The sequence below is a fragment of the Sciurus carolinensis genome, chromosome X (assembly GCF_902686445.1).
Source record: "Sciurus carolinensis chromosome X, mSciCar1.2, whole genome shotgun sequence".
Classification (NCBI taxonomy): Eukaryota; Metazoa; Chordata; class Mammalia; order Rodentia; family Sciuridae; genus Sciurus; species Sciurus carolinensis.
The window spans coordinates 84055685-84077359 of record NC_062232.1 but is presented as its reverse complement, the minus strand read 5'-3'; the positions used below and the strand labels follow the sequence as shown (position 1 = coordinate 84077359).

Here is a 21675-nt window from a genome sequence, read left to right as displayed (position 1 = left end):
TGTTTTGGGCCAGGGCGTGTGCCTATCTATCAAGCACTCAGACTCCATTCTCTCCTGTATGTTTGTCTGTAGGACCCCCTGCAGTCGGCTGTGGGGCATAACACCACTTGAACAAAGAAAGGAGGGGGAAATTGCACCACATCAGTGAAGGTTGGTATGGGAGTGGGTTCACTTTTGGGTGGGGTAGTGGAGACCAGCCACTACTGGCGGGGTCCAGGAATGATTAGGATCTGGTTGGAGGCTCTTCTGCCTCTCTGTGGACAACACACTTTCCCACCTTACCTGTACCTATTTTGCAGCAGGCAAGAGGAACAGAGATTTTCTTATACCTGAGCTGTCCCATTTAGCATCAGCACTAGTCTCTCTGTGTAAGTCTCTGCATGAGGTGGCACAGTTGGATGAGACTCAATCCCCCATTTCGTTCTCTCTCCCTAGATCCACCTCCAGTGGCAGTGCTGGAGTTGCTGCAGACCACCACCCTCAACAGGTCCGCAACCACCCAGGAACCATCCATCCTTCCCCAGCTTGGTTATGCGTCCTCCGCACTGTATCTATATTGTTGACTGAGACTGTGGTTGGGTAGAATCCTGATTGACTACTTGATTTACTCAATTTTTTGTTCCAGCCTTATATCCTAAATTGCTAAAAGTTCTGAGTGTGAAGATACCATTCTTTGACAGATCTGTGCCTAAGGCTGAGACTTGGGTAATATATAATTGTACTTTGTCCAACTTTTACTATGACTGGGGCAGATATTGAACCTGGAACCCAGGCTATGCCTGAAAAGAAGTCTGGGGAAGATGTTGTAGGCATAGCTGAGATAGAGAATGAAGTCCCTCTGGTGGTCCGACCCAAGGTTAGAATACCCAACCAGATAATGACTGGAGCAAGGCCAAAAACTAAGAGCAAGCTGATGCCTGGAGCAAGGTCCAAAACTGAATCCAATACAGTAGTTGGGATACATAATAAGGGTAAAACTAAGGCAAACCTTGGTTCAAGATTCAAGGATGATGGCAAAGCCTGGACCCAAAAATCATTTGGGACTGAGTCCATGTCAAAGACAGACGGAATGCTCCAAAGCAATGCCAAAGACTCTCCACTGTTCTGTAGTGATTCTGGGTTTGTTACTAAAACTAAGTGCCTGTCTATGGGTAGAGAACTGGTTAATATGGACGTTGAGAACTTTCCTAGAAAGAAGACTCATTCTCAAGTGGGATTCCAGCCTTCATTAGGGTTAGAAGAGGTAACCAATATTGGGTCCTGGTGCTGTCCAGGTCCTATATCCAAACAAGAGGCCTCTCAGAATTCTAATTTTAAATGGGTAGACAGATCTGTGAATACCTGGTTCTGTAGTGGAAATGAAGTCAGTACAAGATTTCATCCTAGGAACAGGATGAAAACCGGTACCAGGTCCAGGCACATGGCCAAACAAGAGGTAGATACCATGTCTAGGCAGAAAAACAAGCAGGAACTTTATATGGTGTCTAGTTCTGGTTCTGAGGATGAGTCTGTTAAGACATCCTGGTTCTGGGACAAAGAAAAGACTAGTTCCTGGTCCAGGTCCAGGTCCAGGGAGGAGGCCAATGGCAGGTCCTGGTTCGAGTCTAAGAAAGAATTCTATGTTGAATCCAGTTCTGGGTCTGATTGTGAAAATAATATGAAGACCTTGTTCTGGGCTAGAGAAGAGGCCAAATCCAGGTCCAAACACAGAGCCAGGAATGAGGCCAATAAGAGGGTCAGGCACAGTGCTAGGCGAGAACCTAGCATTGATGTCATGTCTGCATCTTTAGATGTAATAAAAAAAGAGTCCTGGTTCTGGCCTGAAGAAAAGCCTAATTCATTTTTAAGATCCAAAACCAAGAAAGAGTCCAGGGCCAGAGCACTGGCAAAGGAAGAAGCCAAAACCAAGGCCAGAGCCAGGGCCAAGCGAGAAGCCAGGTCAGAAGAGGAGGTCTTCATTGGGACCTGGCTCTGGGATACTGAAGAGTCCAACATGATGGATGGGGCCAGTGTTGACTCAAGTTCACAAGTGGAGGATGAGTCTATTTTTGGGACTTGGTTCTGGACTAATGAAGAGACCAATATGGAGACTGAGGCCAGAAATAAATTCAGACCCAGGGCTGAGGAGGAGCCTGTTGGTGATTCCTGTTTTGAGGCTGGGGGAAAGACCAGTATCGAAATTGGGGCTGAGGCCACTTCTGAATCTGTGCTAGCAGCTAATGATGAAGAGGCCATTGTTGGTTCTTGGTTTTGGGCTAGTGAAGAAGTTAAACTAGAAGCTGAGGAAGAGACTATTTTTGGGCCTTGGTTCTGGGGCATTGATGAACCCAGGGTGGAATCTGATGTTGGCTTGAGCTGTGAGTCCAGGCCAAGGTCTGAGGAAGAAATCATTGATCCCTGGTTCTGGGCTGGAGAAGTCAACATAGAATCTGGGGTTGGAGAAGAGACCAGGTCAGAATCAGAAGAAGAGACTGTATTTGTGTCCTGGTTTTGGTCTGAGAATCAGACCCCTATGAATTCTGGAGCTGAAGCTAGTTGTGACATCATGCCAGGAGCTGAAGAGGAGGAGGAAGAAGATGAACCCATATTTGGTTCCTGGTTCTGGGCTGGAATAGATGCTTGTGTGGAGGCTGAGGTCAACAACAAGTCTATGCTGGAGGATGAGGATGAGGGCATTATATCATCTTGGTTCGGGGCCAGAGAAGAGGCCAGTATGAAGTATGAGGCTGGTGGCAGATACAAATTTATTGCAGAATCCAAGGATACTGATAATAAGTCTTGCTTTTGGGCAGAAGAAGAACTTTGCATGTATCCTTCCAACAGAGGAAGTTGGAAGTCTAGATCTGAGGAGGAGGAGGAGGACACTGTTGATTCATGGCTCTGGTCTAGAAAATATCCAAGATCAGAAGCCATTGCAGGGTCCTGGTTATGGGCTGCAGGAGGGAGCAGTATCGATCATGAGACTGGAGAAGAGGCCAAGTTACCAACTGAAGAGGAGACCATGATCAAGTCCTGGTTCCGCAAAGAAGAAGAAGCCATAGATGCTACCAACAGAAAGGAGTCCAGTTCAGTAACTGAGGAGGAAGATTTTATTGGTTCTTGGTTCTGGGCTGGGGAAGAGGACAGGCTTGGGGCATCAGCTGAGGCAAAAGAAGAGAACAGGGTAGCATCTGAGGAGGAACCTATGGTTGGGTCCTGGTTCTGGGCCAAGGAAGAGGCCATTAGAGAGGCTGAATTTTGCAGCAAATACAGTTCCAAAGCTGATGAAGAGGAAGTCGTTGTTGGGTCTTGGTTCTGGGAAGAGACCAGTTTGGAGGCAGTGGTGACAGGGGACATCCTGTCACAGGAGTCCAAGCCTGAGACTAAGGAGGCAGAAATCATGGTTGGGTCCTATTTCTGGACTGAAGAAGCCAGTGTAGAGTCTGGGTCTCAGGTAGTAGAAGAAACTAGGTCAAAGACTGAAGAGACCATTTTTGGGTCCTGGTTATGGGCTAGAAAAGAATTCAATAGAGAAACAGAAATAGGCGGTGTGTCCAAGCCAGAGGATGATGAAGAAATGATTGTCGAGTCCTGGTTCTGGTCTGGAGACAGGGCCATTAAGGAAACTGAAACTGTGACCTCCTGTAAGTTCATGCCAGAAAATGAGAACGGGGTACTTCTTGGGTCTTGTTTTGAATCTAAAGATGAGGTAAATAACAGTACTGGTAATGAAACCAACCATGAGTCCTGGACATTAGCTGATGAAGATGAGGCCATAGTGGGGTCATGGTTCTGGGCAGGAGATGAGACCCATTTTGAATCAAATCCTACCCCTGTGTTCAGGGCCATTTGCAAGTCTGGGTATTCCCCTGAGCAGGGACCTGATCCTTCACGTAGACCCCAGAGCTGGGAAGAGGTCACTGTTCAGTTCAAACCTGGTCCATGGTCTAGGGTTGGCTTTCCATCCATAAGCCCCTGTGGATTTCCAAAAGAAGCAGCATCTCTCTTCTTTGAAATGTTTGGGGGGAAGCCAAAGCCTGTGGAACTTAGCCCAGGAGGGGAAGAGCAGGAATCCGTACATCAGCCTGAACCCGAGTTCCCATTTCAGTATGATCCCTCCTACCGATCTGTGCGGGAAATCCGAGAGCATCTTAGGGCCAGGGAGAGTGCAGAGCCTGAGAACTGGTCCTGCAGCTGCATACAGTGTGAGCTTAGAATTGATTCTGAAGAGTTTGAAGAACTTCTTTTATTAATGGACAAAATTCGAGATCCTTTCATTCATGAAATCTCTAAAATTGCAATGGGTATGAGAAGTGCTTCTCAATTTACTCGTGATTTCATTCGGGATTCAGGCATTGTCTCACTTATTGAAACTTTACTCAATTATCCATCCTCCCGAGTTAGGACAAGGTTTTTGGAAAACATGATTCTCATGGCTCCACCTTATCCAAATCTAAACATGATTCAGACATATGTATGTCAAGTGTGTGAGGAAACCCTTTCTTATAGTATAGATTCCCCTGAGCAACTGTCTGGATTAAGGATGATTGGACATCTCACGACTACTACTGACTATCATGAACTGGTTGCCAATTATATGTCTGGGTTTCTTTCCTTACTAGCTACAGGCAATGCTGCAACAAGGTTTCAAATTTTGAAAATGCTACTGAATTTGTCTGAAAATCTTGTCATGACAAAAGACCTTATCAGCACTGGAGCAATGTCAGAATTTATGGATATCTTTAATAGGGAAGAGACAAATGATAATATTGAAATTGTTCTTGCAATATTTGAGAATATCAGTAACAATATCAAGAAAGAGGCAGTGTTCACTGATGATGATATAGATCTTGATCCACTTATTTCTGCATTCCATGAAGCTGAGAAATTTGCTAAGGAATTACAAAGGAAAATAAACCATCAAAATGACCCTGAAGCAGGTCAAGAAAAATCATATGAATAATCACTTGCCTCTGATTGTCCTTATGTTCCTGAATTATGATCCTTGGGTAATGTTTTGTTTTCCACAGTTGGTTCTGTGTTGCAGTGTACAACTTTAACTTTACCCAACCCTGTGTGTAATCTGGATCATTTTTCTCATGCCAAATGAATATTGGAACTGAAAAACATATTTGTTGATATTTGTCTTGTTGAGATTGTGATAGTTAGTATTTGAGCTTATAATGAACTGAGCCATCATAAATAAGCTACTCTTCTGATTGTTGTTCTAATGTATAGATATCTATTAGTCTTCTTCGTGTTTCAATAAAGTTCTGTGTAAAAGTTAGCAGAAATCATCCTTTCACTTGAACTTAAAATACAGTTGCAAAGATGACACATGAATATCCATGTACAGGTAATTAGTATATGAGTGATATGCCCATTGTAAAAGCTTTTTCTCATCTTGAATCTCAAAGGCATGTTTCAGAGAAAAGAAACTACTTAAGTTGGACCCTAAAGTATAGGAAAAATATTGGTGATGTGAAGAAAAGCATGGAGTTAGGAAGAGTTCCTGTGGAAATGAGGTATCCATCTGCCTGGATTGGGTAGGAGTAGTATATTGAGGGATATAGCGGATGAAGAGCTGAGAGGTTGGATTTTTCTCTTCAGAGAATCTTTTTCTACAGTGCTACCTAAGGGTAAAAGAACAAGACAGGAAAGCCCACAGATTCAATTCAATCAGAAAGATGATTCAGTCATGGTGGTACCAGTGGCAAATGTTAAGACAGTATCATATAGCCATTTAAAATGATAACAGCCTCATGCAGCAGTGCACAATCTGTAATCCCAGTGACTGGGGAGGCTGAGGTGGGGGATTGCAAGTTTAAGGCTAGCCTTAGCAATTTAGTGAGACCCTCAGCAACTTAGCAAGACTCTCTCTAAATATAAAAGGACTTGGGATGTAGCTCAGTGATAAAGCATCCCTGGGTTCAGTTCCCAGTACCAAACCAAAAAAAAAATGATGATGTGTATAGAATTTTTAATGAACTAGAAACCTTAGTGTTTTCCATAATTTGTAAAAGAGGTGTGTCATACATGGAAAGAGTGATCCCATTTTTTTTTTTTGTGGTGCTGGGGCTCGAACCCAGGGCCTTGCGCTTGTAAGGCAAGCACTCTACCAACTGAGCTATCTCCCCAGCCCCCGATCCCATTTTTAAAAATAGATGTAAATGGACTAAATTTAGGCAAGTTTTATTATTTGATCATGGAAAATTCTACAATGATTCCAAACATATCAAAGGAATTAAAAAGTACAAGAGACTACAAATTCCAAACTGGCTTGCCAAATAAAAATACAAAATTATCTAAAGGGAATAAATTGTAAATTTGTCAGTTACTTAGCTTATTCCACAATGTTTTTTACATTCAAAATCAAGAAGTTCGTAATATGTTCAGACAGCAACACGAGTCAGGGATAAAGTTAATTGGAGAGAAAGTCCAAGGATGAGGAGAGTTATACAAAATGTTTTCTTTCTCTAAAAGAACTAGACAGTAAGCCTTTTAGTTTTAATTTGTCTTAGAGCACAAGATATTTTTTCCACCTGACTGTAGTATAAGAAGGTTAATGAAAGTAGCACAAAGTGTCAGTTTAGCATCCCTTTGCAAACCACAAATATTAACAGAGGTCATTCCAGTGGTGGAAATTGGAATTTGAATGCTTCATCATGAATTTTCAAACAGGTTGGGCATGGTGGTGCACACCTATAATCCCAGCAACTTGGGAGACCTGAGGCAGGAGTATTGCAAGTTCCAGGTCAGCCTCAGCAACTTGGTGAGGCCCTAAGTAATTTAGTGAGTCTCCCTCTCTCTCCTAATATATGTGTGTATGAATACACACACACACACACACACACACATAAAAAGATTTTTTCAAAAAAGGTTGTGTGTGTGAGAGAGAGACAGGAGACAGAGGGGGTGAGAAAGTTTTCATTTGTTACCCAAACATTACACAAAACACTTAAAATTCAGTCTGTCTCCCAAATCCTCCTGGAGTAACCCTCACTGACTGAGTGGTGCTACAGAGCAAGGCCCAAGCCTAGGGCCAGAAGCTGGTTCCTAATCCATCCTGCCTTCTAGTACTCTATCTTCACCAGGGTTAGGAGCTTTCTACCAAATAGCTCAACCCCACAGTCAGAAGATTCTCCTGTCCAAGCTGCAGGGCTGCTGCAGACAAGCTCACTGAGTGGTTATGTTAGGCATTGAGTGGGTCATGTAACCAGGCTGCTGCTTGAGCAGGCAGAAAGTCATGTTTACTTGCATGAAGAAGGGACTGGAAAAACATACCATTGATACCACTGGCAATTGAGACATTGAGACAGGTGGGACAACTTGTGGAATGTTTGGGTGGGTAGATAGGTATTTGCATGCTGCATTATTTTGAAAACTTAGTTTCTCGGGCAACCAGAATTTCACCATTTGTTGTTCAAGGAAACAATCCCTCAGCCAATTGCGTGCATCTTAGGTCTGTCTTTTGTCCAGGAGCTCAAGAAGTGAGGAGTCATCCCAGGAAGCATTTTTGCAGAGAAGCAACAGTTGCTGTTGGTGGAAGTGGGTGCAAGGCCAAGAAATGGCATCCTTGGGAGGTGGTGGCTGAGACTAGATCCCAGTACTTGAAGTTCCTCCAGTCCTCCCACTTCTTCCTAACTCTGAACATCCTCTTCCTCTGTCTGCCTCAAGCTACCCACTCAACATGGTGTGTGTTTCTGTGTATGAATGGGGGAATTGAGCTTATAAACAAAGCCCAGAGAGGAAACAGTGAAGTGACAATTCATGAACACCTGTAGCTCTGCATTAGGAAAGGCAGGGGTGGGGATGAAAAACAGGCTACACTACTATTGTCTTTCTTCTGCAGTGTCAGCACTTAACTTTCTACTGTCTGTCTTCCTTAATGACAATATTTAGGTGGTGGAGATGACTGAGACACAGCTCAAAACTGGGAGAGGGAGTGGGAAGAGAGGGGAACACATCTGCCTTTTGCTTCAGAGTTCCAGCTTGGTGGAGGTGCAAGAGAAGAATGAACCTCAACCTGCACAGGGTGAGGGTGTGGGGCACGACCTTAAGGGAAAGGAACCCATATGCTTTGAACTTTTCACACAGATTTCTCATTGGGGTTATTGCAGGCTTCTCAATCCCCAAGATGATTTCTGGGCAGCAGCATCCCAGGAGTCTTCTTTGGATGGTAGGTTTTAAAAAGGCCCAGTCATCTTCAGTTTGCTCTAATCTGATGACACAGGTTTACTGTTTCATTAGATTCTTTCTGCCCCTAAAACCCTGGGTCTCAGAGGAGAGTCTTTCTGGAAACCACCTATAGAAACTACTTTGTGGTCAGGAATGATGGTGCATGCCTATAATCCTAATGGCTTGTGAGGCTGAAACAAGAGGATCACAAGTTCAAGGCCAGCCTCAGCAATTTAGCAAGGCCCTAAGCAACTTAGTGAGACCCTGTCTCAACAGGAAAAAAATTAAAAGGGGGTTGGGGAAGTGACTCAGTGGTTAGGTTTTCGTGGATTAATTCCCTGGTACAAAAAAGAGAGAGAGAGAGAGAGAGAGAGAGGGGGGGGGGGGGAGAAAGAAGAAGGGAGGAAAGGAAAAGAAAGGGAGGAAAGGAAGGAAGGCAGGAAAGGGAAAAAATTACTTTGTGGATTGTCACACAGATTCCCCTCTGTGGACCCTTTGCTATCTTCCCTGCTTTAGTTTTATTGTTGATGCTTTAGACTTGGTGGTTTGCACTTGTTTTTGATGGTACCCCCTTGTTTGTGCATGATCCCTTTTTGTCAGACCTCAGCTCTATGAGATAGTCACAGGGTACCAAAGTTCTTTATTTTTTAGGAAAAGTAAATTTTTCTAAGACCATGAAGCTTTCTATATTTCCTTATGCATTTTATAGTGCTAAAGTTTTAAGTTTATTGAATTTTTTCTGTTTTCTATTTCATTGATTTCTGCTCTTCTATGTGATTATTTTCTTCTGTTTACTTGGTTAGTAAATTATTATGTGATTTGAGACCTTTCCTCTTTTCTAAAGTGGGCATTTTAGTACCGTAAATTTCCCTCTACTACAGTTTTAGCTACATCCCTCAAATTTTACTATGTTGTGTTTACATTTATCTTTAATTGAAATCACTCACAAATTTCTCTTTTGGTTTCTCCTTTGATCCAAGAGTTATTTAGAAGTAAGATGTGTAGTTCCCATGTATTGGGATTTTTTTCTGGTTATTGATGTCCTATTTAGTTCCATTGTGGTCAGAGAACATCTTTTGTGTGACTTGAATCCTTTAAATTAATTGAGATTTCATTAATAGTCCAGAATATTGACTATCTTAGTAAATATGTCATGTATATATAAAGAGAATGTGCATTCTTCTGTTACTGTGTGGATCGTTCTCCAATTATCAATTATGTCCAATTTGTTCCTAATGTTTTTATGTCTTCTCTTATATATCTTTATTTTGGCTCAACTTGTTATTGAAAGAGGAGTGCAGAAATCTTGAGTATAATTGTGGATATGTCTATCTATAGTAGTGAATATACCTATCTCATTCAAGTTGTATCAGAATATTTTGTTACTGCTTTTTTAATAATACTGGATTCAACTTACCATATTTTTCATTCTCCATCATGAATAAAATTGGGATATAATTTTATGGTTTTATACCATAGTTTTCTTATCTCTTTTTGTTATGTTAGACTAAGTGATTTTGGATATCTTTTGTTATTTTTCTATTGGCAGGAACAGTTTGTATTAGAGAGGTTGTCTACACCTTAAAGATACCTTTGAATTTATCTCTAAAACATTTTGTACATGATGGCTTTTAGAATAACTCATACAATACATAATGCTTTACAAATAAAAATAGGCTTTTCACATTATCTGCACCACAGCTTATTTACACAGTTCCTTTTTCTTGGAGGACCTACCTTTCTCACCTTTCCTTTTTTCCACTGGTCAACCTTACCTCCCCATAATCTCTGCCTATCAAAACCTGTCCATTTGTTAGTTAGGTTTCTACCACTGTGGTAAAATATCTGAGATAAACAACTACAAGAAGGTAAATATTTGTTTTGGCTTAGTTTCAGGGATTTCAGTCCATGGTAACCTGGACCCATTGCTTTGGGTCCTGTGCCAAGACAGTGCATCATGGTGGAGAATGCATGGTAGAACAAAACTTTTCACCTCATGGTGTCCAGGAAACAAAAAGAAAAAAGAGGCCAGAATTCCAATATCCCCTTCAAGGGCACACCCCTAATCACTTGACTTCCTTTTAGTAGGCCCCACCTTCTAAAGGTTCTGCCACCTCCCAATACTGCTACAGGCTGGTATTAAGCTTTTAATGCATAAACCTTTGGGGGACACTTCACATCCAAACCGAAACACCATTCTTCCATATTTTCTAGAAGTCCATCCACCCTTTTCCTGGCAACATTCTTGATCCCTTTTATCAAATTTATGAACTCTTACCTTCTTTTGAGTCCACCTCCTAACCTGTGGTTTTATAGTTTCACTCCAGTGATGACCTGTTCTATTTATGATTAGACAGGCATTCAGTTATCTTTGTGTTCTACCCTAACATTCCTGATCCTTCCTTCTTCTCTGTTGATAATTTTTTTATTAATTTTTAAAATTTGTTCTAATCTTTGTGTATCCTTGATTCAGGTGTTCAGTGCTGATCCAGGTCATTGGTCATGTCTTACTAAATAAGCAAGATGTTCTTCCTTTAGGATAATGCTATAAGCTGGATAGTTTGTCTTAGAAAGTGACAGTGAACTTGGTACATACTGTCTATGACCCTGTAAGTGTATATTTATTGTATGTTCTTAATTTTAAGTTCTTTACTCATGGCATTAGGGAATGTGATACTGCTTTTTATTTTTATGTTATTGATGGGATTAAATGTATTTTCAAATGTTTATCATCAGATGAATTTTCTTTGTTATGAAAGGAGTTGTAAGTTTTTTTCCATTTGCCTTTTAGATGTTCTTGGTTTAGAGGTTGTTAAAGTTCAAGAAAATCTTGGATTTCTGTGCATGCAGAAGACTATAAATAATCTAAAAGTGTTTTGAAAGAAAAATAATATGGGGGTTGGGCAGAAATTCAAAATTTTTATCAATCCATGGTTATTAAAAAAAGTAGAACTCGGATTGGGGTTGTGGCTCAGTGGTAGAGCACTCACCTAGCATGTGTGAGGCACTGGGTTTGATTCTCAGCACTGCATATAAATAAATAAAAATAAACATTCATCAACCACTAAAAATATTTTTTGAAAAAGTAGGACTGATTCAGGAAACAATAAACAAAATACAAATAGAAACTGCATTTGTGGAGGTTTATATGAGGGTGACAATTCATGAAGAAAAATGAAATATTCAGTGTGCCAAGCATCCTTAAGACTACCCACAGGCTTAGTGATTCATTAGCAGAAATTATGGGACTCAGTATATAGTTCTACTCACAGATGTTATTTATTAAGAGTGGAAGAATACAAAGCCAAATTAGTAAAGGGAAAAATTCATCAAGACCAGAAGAAACTAGGCTCAAGCTTCCAAAAGTCATTTTCCAGTGTACATCCCACAGGATAGATTTAATTCTTCCAACAAGTAATTGTGACATGTCTGAAATGTTGTCTACTAAGAAACCTCATTAGAGACTTAATGCCCTTTTTTTTGTGTGTGGTACTGGGGTTGGAACCCAGGGCCTTGTGTATGGTAGGGAAGCATTTTACCACTGAGCTACATACTCAGCCCATTTCCAAGATTTTTACTGGGGCTTTTTACATAGGTGCCTTCTGCCTAGCATGTACCCAAATTCCAGAATCCCAAAAAGAAAGAAGTTGTTTAGCATACATTACACAGTTTGCACAGAAAAGTTTAGGCTCAGTGATCCATTCTAATCAGTTCAAAGAATGGTGGGGATTCTCCCTTAGTCCAAATTCCTAGACTCCAGCTAAGGGCTAGTCTGGCAAGCAGGACTTTTAGAGGAGAGCTAGGCCTGCTTTGTTAACTCTTTTTTGCACATTCACTTAATGGTGTTGGAATACTTTGCTAGTCATTTGAGAAGACAAATTTTCCCAGTACAAACAAATTCTAGTATGAACAAATTCTTCTTCCTGGAATTTGAATTCTTCTACTCTTAATAAATGTTTTAAAATTTGGGAGAAGAGGAAGAAATACTAATTTCGAGGGCTTGTGGCATGATAGAAATATCATATATTAAATATTTCCTCCTCCAAAAATTTTTCATGTCACCTTTGTAATACATGGAGTCATCTTCACATCTGTTTCGAAATAACTGCTCTCTGGTGTTACAAATACACCATTTTGCTTACTACATTTTTGGGGTGGTATGAAGGACTGAACTCAGGGTCACTCAACCACTGAGCCACATCCCCAGCCCTATTTCGTATTTTATTTAGAGACAGGGTCTCACTGAGTTGCTTAGTGCCTCACTGTTGCCGAGACTGACTTTGGATTCTTGATTCTCCTGCCTCAGCCTCTCGAGCCACTGGAATTACAGATGTGTGCCACTACACCCAGCTGCTTATTACATTTTATAATAAACATTATGATTTCTCTGAGATATTACATCATTAACTTGTGTGCATGGTTGAACACTTCAGTTTATTTTATCATTTTATCTTTAATATCCTATTCATCAGATTTATTGGTGTTGAGGGACATCAATATTCTCATATAACTGCCTTTGGCCTGGCCAAAGTTTGTGTCTATGTCGTCAGGTGTGCTGAATGTCCTTGAAGTCTTCCCTGATAATGCTCAGTACTTTGATGGTTTTACAAAAGTACACCATATTTGACTCTCAACCATATTAGTTCAGAATCTCTATTTCCATACAACAGAAAAGCAAGATCCATCTATATGGGGAAAATTCATATATAATAAGATTGCAAGAATTAAGAAAATTCAGAACATCAGTTTATTAATTTGTAAGAAGAAATATTAGCATCAAAAAACTAAAATACTAGCATCCAGTTGATCTTTTACTGTATACTGACTTAGAAGAAATTAAAATTAGAATGCCAAGTAATTAATTTGGATTGACATATGAATACTTTTTATATTAAGTGTGTAAAATTTAATTATATCATTGGAGTATATGATAACTTTTGAATGATGCTGCTTAAAGAACTAGCCTGAAATTTGCAAAATGAATTTGTGCCAGTACCTAAACTGTCTACATCAAATTGCACATTATTTTTAGACGTTATTTTTAAATGAAAATAGCACTCATCCCCTGTACATTATGATGTAAGTTCTTATGTCTTCATGGACTGGTAATGAACAGTTTGCCACCTATGGAAAAAGAGTTCATGCATTCACTTTGAGAGGGAGTATTGCTTTATGGACTATTTGGACAAAAATATGAGCCCTTCAGAGGAAAGCAAGTAATTCTGTTTAGAAATCCACCAGCTCCAAAAGAGAAAAGGAACAAAAAGGAAATATACCAGCTGTGATGATATCCCCAATTTGTTAGAGAGAAGTCATGAAAATATGCAGGCTCATTTTAGAAACAGTAAAAAAAAAGTGACATTTTGAATTAGAAGAGAGTGGGACAAAAGAGTCCAGATATATCGTGGCAACAATATAACTATTTATAGGAAGTAAACTCAGAATTCCACCCAAAACATACACCTAGTAAAATCAGATGGGATGAACTTTTCAAAAGTTCCTTTTCCTCTTTGTTACAAAAGTAATTCACATTTTTATAAAAAAGTTATGAGCATGCTAACTTATGACATATGACAACAAAAGGAAAAAATATAAGAGACTGAGTGATTTGGCTGCATAAAAAAGTGTATAACAATAGGTATGATAAATTGTTAATATATGTATTATAAAGTAACTTTCCAATCAATAAAAACCTATATATCCAAAAATTTTAAAAGAGGTTTCAAAGACCATGTTACAGTTGAGATGTGAAGTGTCCCCCAAAAGCTTAGAAACCATGAGCCCCCAAATTAACTTTTCCTCCTCTACAATTGTGCTGGTTGGGTCTTTAAGTCACAGTGGTAAAAAAAAACTGATTAAAACAGGTCATATCACATAAGCAAAAATATAGTAATAGCCAATAAGTGTCTGAAAATATGGGAAAACACTTTTCACTGTTCAGTGTTCCAGTTGAGAAAAAGACATGTTGAAATTACAGTTGAAATTAATTACCTGTTATTTCTCACCATTCTAAGGTTCTAGACGTTTTTCCCTAATTAATCCCATCATGAAATGTTAGTATCTAAAGTATATTGAGGTATATGCTGGTCTGTGTGGAAATTCTGTTTACTTACTGATAAATGGCCAAATTGCTTTCTACAGAACTGCACCATTTTACATTACTATGAGCAATGTCATAATTTCTCCAGATTTTCTCTAGCATTTGTTATATTCTTTTATTATTGTTATCATCCTCACCATCCTAGTAGGTGGGAAGCAGTACCTCATTGTGATTTTGATTTGCATTCCTCTAATGACTATTGGTTTTATCGTATGCTTGTTTGGCCATTTATAATATTTTTCAGAGAAATATATGTATGTTTTTATGGAGAAATATCTGTTCAAGTATTTTGCCAATTTTAAATTGAATTGTTTATTTTTGATTTGTACAATTATATCTTCTGGTAAACAGACTTTTTTTTTGCAGTACTGGGAATTGAAACCAGGGGTGCTATACTACTGAGCTACACCCCCATCCCTATTTACTTTTTATTTTTATCATTATGTTGCTGAGGCTGGCCTCAAACTTCTGATCCTCCTGCTTCAGCCTCCTGAATAGCTGGGTTTACATGTGTGCACCACCATACCCAGCTAGACACTGGACCTTTATCAACTATATGACTTGCAAATATTTTTTCTTACTTTGTAGGTTGTCATTTCACTTTCTCGATAGTGTCCCTTGATGTGTAAGTTTTTTTTTTTTTTTTATGAAGTCCAGTTTGGTTTTTCTTTTGAAGCTTAAGCTTTTCATGTCATATCTAAGAAACCACTGCCAGATCCAAGGTCATGAAGATTTATCTCTATGATTTCTTCCATTAGTTTTATAGTTTTAGTTCTATATTTAGGTCCCTGGTTCATTTTGAGTCAAAGGTGAAAATCTAAAAATCTAAATTCAACAGTTTCCATTTGTATATTCAGTTGTCCCAGCACCACTGGTTGTTTTTTTTTTTTTTTTTTTTGGATACTGGAGATTGAACCCAGGGACACTTCATCCCTGACCTACATCCCCAGTCCTTTCCTTTCCTTCCCCTCCCTTCCCCTCCCCTCCCTTCTCCTCTTCACCCCTCTCCTCTCCTCTCCTTCCCCCCCACCTCTCTGAGAAAGGGTCTTCCTAAGTTGATGACGCTGGCCTCCTCCAACGTGCAGTCTTCCTGTCTTGACCTCCCAAGTCTCTGAGGCATGCACCACCACACCTGGTTCCAGACCACTTTTTGAAGACCGGTTTTCCTCATTGAATAATCTTGGTACCATTCTCAAAAATGAATTTCCACAATGTGCGTTTATTTATGGACTCTCAGTTTCATTTCATTCATCTGTATGTCTGTTCTTATGCCAGTACCACACTGTTTTGATTACTGTAACTTTGTAGTAAGCTTTGCAATTGAGAATTGTGAGGTCTCCAAATTTGTTATTCCTTTTCAAAATTGTTTTGTCTATTGGAGGATGCTTAATATTGTATATGAATTTGAGAATCAAACTTTTTATGTATCCAAAAATAGTACTGTGATTTTTCATAGGTACTGAATTGAATCTGTAGATCAATATGGGGAAAATTGTCATGTTAAAAATGTTGTCTTCCAGTCTTAAAACACAGGAAGTCTTTTATTTAATTCCTTTCCTTTTTCTTTGGGTGTGGTGCCAGGGATGAACCAAGGGCCTTGAGCATGCTAGACAAGTGCTTTTCCAGTAATGATCTTGCATCTTGCTCAAATTAATCTAAATGTTTTATAGTTTATATGCTGTTATAAATGGAATTCCTGTCTTAATTTCCTTTATAGGTTGCTCATTGCAGTTGTACAAAAACATGACTGCTTTTTGTGTGTTAACCTTGCATCCTTTAATTTGTCTGAATTTATTAGCTCTAGTACCTTTCTTGTGGATTCTTAATAAATTAGATCATGTTATCAGTGAATAAAGATGGTTTCACTTCTTTCTTCCAATTTATATGCATTTAATCCATTTGTCTTGCCTAATTATCTAGCTAGAATATCCAGTATAGTTTTTAATTGACGTGGTAAAAGCTGTTATCCTTGTATTGTTTCTGATCTTGGGGGAAAACCTTTCATCCTTTACTATGATGTTAGCTAGTATGATGTTAGGGGTTTTTTGTGGTTTTTCTTTTCCATTGTTGTTTGTTTGTTTTGGTACCAGGGATTGAACCCATAGATACTCAACTATTGAGCCACATCCCCAACCTTTTGTTTTTAATTTGGAGACAGGGTCTTGCTAAGTTTCTCAGGGTCTCACCAAGTTGCTAAGGCTAATGTTCAATGCACAATTCTCTTGCCTCAGCCTACCAAGTTGCTGGGATTACAGGTGTACACCACTGTGCCCAGCAGATATTAGGTTTTTAATAAATGCCTTTTATTTTGTTGAAGAAGTTCCTTTTCCTAGTTTATTTATTTATATTATGGTATAGAATTGGATATTGTTAAAGGCATTATTTCTGTATCAGTTTATAAGATAATATGTTTTTCCTTCATTTTCCCTCATATTATATTGATTGACTTTCATATATTGAACTCGATTTGTGTTTCTAGGATAAGCCTCAGTCATGGAGTATAAAATATGTTTTGTATTTAATTTGATAGTTGTTTTTGTGAATTTCTGCATCTGTAGTCATAAGCGATATTGATTTTTAGTTTTTCCATGATATTTCTGTCTGACTTTGGTATCAGATTACATAATGATTTAGGATGTGTTCCATCCTTCTCTGGATTTTAGAATACTTTTTGATATATTTATATTAATTTTTAAAATATTTGATACAATTCACCAGTTAAATCACCTGATACTAGACTTTGTTGGAAGACTTTTGACTGCTGATTCATTCTCTGTACTTGTTATATATGTTTCATTAGATTTTGGGTTTTTTTCTTGAGTCAGCTTGGTAAGTTTATGTGTTTCCATGAAGTTATCTGCTTCATCTAGGTTATCTAATTTGGTATACATTTCATTCCATTTTTATACTAATTTACTGAGATTATTGACACATAAAATTTCTATATACGCAATTTTTACATTGTCATTAAGGTCACAAATATATTTATCACTTCCCCAAATTTCCTTCTATCCCTTTTATTATATTATTGTGTATTTGTAGTAAGAATACCTAATATAAGAACAACCATATTAGCTATTTTAAGTTTGCTTTATACTAAACAAATGGGGTACAACTTGTTCCTCTGGTTGTCCATGAAGTAGAGGTGTACCATTTGTGTAATCATACATTTATATAGGGTAATGGTGTTTGATTCATTCTGTTATTTTTTTCCTTCCCCCCCACCCTCCCACCCCTATTTTCCCTCTATACAGTCCCTCCTTCCTCCTTTCTTGCCCCCCTCCCATCCCCCATTATGTGTCGTCATCCACTTATCAGTGAGATCATTTATCCTTTGGTTTTTTGAGATTGGCTTATCTCACTTAGTATGATATTCTCCAATTTCATCCATTTGCCTGCAAATGCCATAATTTTACTATTCTTTATAGCTGAGTAATATTCATATATATCACAGTTTCTTTATCCACTCATCAATTGAGGGACATCTAGGTTGGTTCCACAATCTGGCTATTGTGAATTGAGCATCTATGAACATTGATGTGACTGCATCACTGTAGTATGCTGATTTTAAGTCCTTTGGGTATAGGCCAAGGAGTGGGATAGCTGGGTCAAATGGTGGTTCCATTCCAAGCTTTCTGAGGAATCTCCACACTGCTTTCCAGAGTGGCTGCACTAATTTGCAACCCCACCAGCAATGTATGAGTGTACCTTTTTCCCCACATCCTCGCCAACACTTATTGTTGCTTGTATTCTTGATAATTGCCGTTCCAATTGGGGTGCCAACACCTATTGTTGCTTGTATTCTTGATAATTGCCATTCTAATTGGGGTGAGATGGAATCTTAGGATAGATTTGATTTGCATTTCTCTTATTACTAGAGATGTTGCACTTTTTTCATATATCTGTTGATTGCTTGTAGATCTTCTGTGAAGTGTCTGCTCATTTCCTTAGCCCATTTTTTGATTGGGTTATTTGTATTCTTGGTATAAAGTTTTTGAGTTCCTTATAGATTCTGGAGATTAGTGCTCTATCTGAAGTATGAGTGGCAAAGATTTTCTCCCACTCTGTAGGTTCTCTCTTCACAATACTGATAGTTTCCTTTGCTGAGAAAAAGCTTTTTAGTTTGAATCTATCCCAGTTATTGATTCTTGCTGTTATTTCTTGTGCTTTGAGAGTCATGTTAAGGAAGTCTGATCCTAAGCTGACATGATGAAGATTTGGACCTACATTTTCTTCTATAAGGTGCAGGGTCTCTGGTCTAATTCTGAGGTCCTTGATCCATTTTGAGTTGAGTTTTGTGCAAGATGAGAGATAGGGTTTTATTTTCATTCTGCTGCATATGGATTTCCAGTTTTCCCAGCACCATTTGTTGAAGAGGCTGTCTTTTCTCCATTGCATGTTTTTGGCACCTTTGTCTAGTATGAGAAAACTGTATTTATTTGGGTTTGTGCCTGTGTCCTCTATTCTGTACCATTGATCTACCTGTCTATTTTGGTGCCAATATGCCGTTTTTGTTACTATTGCTTTCTAGTATAGTTGAAGTTCTGGAATTGCGATACCCCCTGCTTCACTCTTCCTGCTAAGGATTGCTTTAGCTATTCTGGGTCCCTTATTTTTCCAAGTAAATTTTATGATTGCTTGTTCTATTTCTGTGAAGTACATCATTGGGATTTTAATTGGAATTGCACTGAATCTGTATAGCACGTTTGGTAGTATGGCCATTTTGACAATATTAATTCTGCCTATCCAAGAACATGGGAGATCTTCCCATCTTCTAAGATTTTCTTTAATTTCTTTCTTTAGTGTTCTGTAGTTCTCATTTCATTTAGTGTTCAAAAGAGGTCTTTCATCTCCTTTTTTAGATTGATTCCCAAGTATTTTTTTGAGGCTATTATGAATGGGGTAGTTTTCCTAAAATCTCTTTTTGAGGATTCATCACTTATGTATAAAAATGCATTAGATTTATTAATTTTATATCCTGCTACTTTACTGAATTCATTTATGGGTACTAGAAGTTTTCTGGTGGAATTTCCTGACTCCTCTAAATATAGGAGTCATGTCATCAGCAAATAGGAATAGTTTGAGTTCTTCTTTTCCTATTCTTATCCTTCTAATTTCTTTTGTCTAATTGCTCTAGCTAGAGTTTCAAGGACAATGTTGAATAGAAGTGGTGAAAGAGGGCATCCCTGCCTTGTTCCAGTTTTTAGGGGGAATGCTTTTAGTTTTTCACCATTTGGAATGATATTGGCAATGAGCTTAGCATAGATGGCCTTTACAATCCTACTATCCCTATTTTTTTCTAGTGTTTTGAGCATAGAAGTGGTGCTGTATTTTATTGAATGCTTTTTCTGCATCTATCGAAGTAATCATGTGATTCTTGACTTTAAGTCTGTTGATATGGTGAATTATATTTATTGATTTAGGGATGTTGAACCAACCTTGCATCCCTGGGATAATACCCACTTTATTGTGGTGTACTATCCTTTTAATATGTTTTTGTATGCAATTTGCTAAAATTTTCTTGAGAATTTTTGCATCAATGTTCATTTGGGATATTGGGCTGAAATTTTCTTCCCTCAATGTGTCTCTGTGTGGTTTAGGTATCAGGGTGATATTGGCTTCATAGAATGAGTTTGGAAGGGTTCCCTCCTCTTCTATTTCATGGAATACTGTGAGGAGTATTGGAATGAGCTCTTCTTTAAATGTTTTGTAGAACTCGACTGAGAACCCATCTGGTCCTGGACTTTTCTTTGTTGGTAGGCTTTTGATGACTTCTTCTATTTCATTACTTGAAATTGATCTATTTAAATTGTGTATATCCTCCTGGTTCAGTTCAGTTAATGCATATGTCTCTAGAAACCTGTTGATGTCTTCAAGATTTTCTACTTTGTTGGAGTGTAGATTTTCAAAATATCTTCTAATTTTGTTTTGTATTTCACTCGTGTGTGTTGTGATATTTCCTTTTTCATCCTGAATTTTAGTAATTTACATTTTCTCTCTCCTTCTCTTTGTTAGTGTGGCTAAGGGTTTATCAATTTTGTTTATTTTTTTCAAAGAACCAACTTTTTATTTTGTCAATTTTTTCGATTGTTTTTCTTTCAATTTCATTGATTTCAGCTCTGATTTTAGCTATTTCCTGCAAACAAGAACAAAGATACAACATATCAAAATCTTTGGAACACTATGAAAGCAGTACTTAGAGGAAAATTTATTTCATGGAGCGCATTCAATAAAAGAAGAAAAAAATCAACAAATAAACGACCTAGCATTACAGCTCAAAGCCCTAGAAAAAGAACAACAGATAATTTTAAATTTTATGTAGTAGTCTGTTAGGAAACTATCAAAATGTTTTTCCTATTCTTACTCATTCCATTCAACAACACAGAAAACTTTTGTGGCTAAAATGTGTGGATATTTTTCCTCGTATACAAGCAGAGAGGGATAATTCAGTTTTCTATTAGTATGCCTTTAATTTCTTTCTTGTGACTAATTGCTCTGGCTAAAACTTTTAGTACTCTATTGAATGAAAGCAGGGAGTGTGACCATCATGTAGTATTTCTCTTTCTGTATCTTGTTTATTTAGTATAATGTACCAAAGCTCTATCCACATTGTCAAAAATGGCAGGTTTTTCTTCTTTCTTAAGTCTGAAGACTGAATAATATTGTGCATGCACACAGACACCCATGTAACTTCCTAACAGGTATGATGCTATATCTCATTGTGTTTTTGATTTGTATTTTCCTGATGATTGGCGATACTGAGCACATTTTCTTATATCTGTTGGCTACTTGTATTTCTTAAGAGAAATGTCTACTCAAGTCCTTCACATATTTTAAACTGAATTATTTGATGTTTTTTGTTGTATTTTGCTATTGAGTTGTAGGAGTTCCTTATGTGTTTTGAAGATTAACCCTTTATCAAGTATATGGTGTGCAGATATTTTTCTCATTCCACAGCTTACCCTTTCATTTTGTTGATTTTTTTTCCTTTGCTGGGCAGAAACTTTTTATTTTTATGTAATTTCACTTACTTATTTTTGTTTTATTTGTCTGTATTTTGTGGGGTCAAAAATTTAATTGCCAAAACCAGTGTTAGGGATTTATCTCTTATGCTATCTTTAGGAGTTTCAATCAGCTTTTAAGGTTTTAGTTCATTTTGGGTTGACTTTTGTGTATGGTATATGACATGGGTCCATATTAATTCTTTTTCAGATGAATTTCCAGTTTTCCTGGTAACACTTACTGAAGAGACATCTTTTCCCTGTTGTATATTATTGTTACCTTTTCAAATATTGGTTAACCAAATATGCTTAGGCTGATTTATATACTCTCTCTTCTTTTCCATTGGTCTTTGCACCTATTTTGTGTCAGTATGAAATTTTTAGTTTACTTTAGCTTTGTAGTATATTTTGAGGTCA

General features: G+C 38.1%; 1 protein-coding gene across 2 annotated transcripts in view; it reads left to right on the top strand.

The window, feature by feature from the left end:
• Positions 1-5260, top strand: part of Gprasp1 (G protein-coupled receptor associated sorting protein 1) — a 42656-nt gene extending 37396 nt beyond the window's left edge. For both annotated transcript variants that reach the window (XM_047535745.1, XM_047535746.1), the window contains 2 exons: positions 73-150; positions 436-5260. In XM_047535745.1, the coding sequence (XP_047391701.1) occupies positions 740-4942 (4203 nt within the window). In that variant the 5' untranslated portion in view covers positions 73-150; positions 436-739 and the 3' untranslated portion in view covers positions 4943-5260. The remainder of the gene's footprint in view (positions 1-72; positions 151-435) is intronic.
• Positions 5261-21675: the final 16415 nt, after the last annotated feature.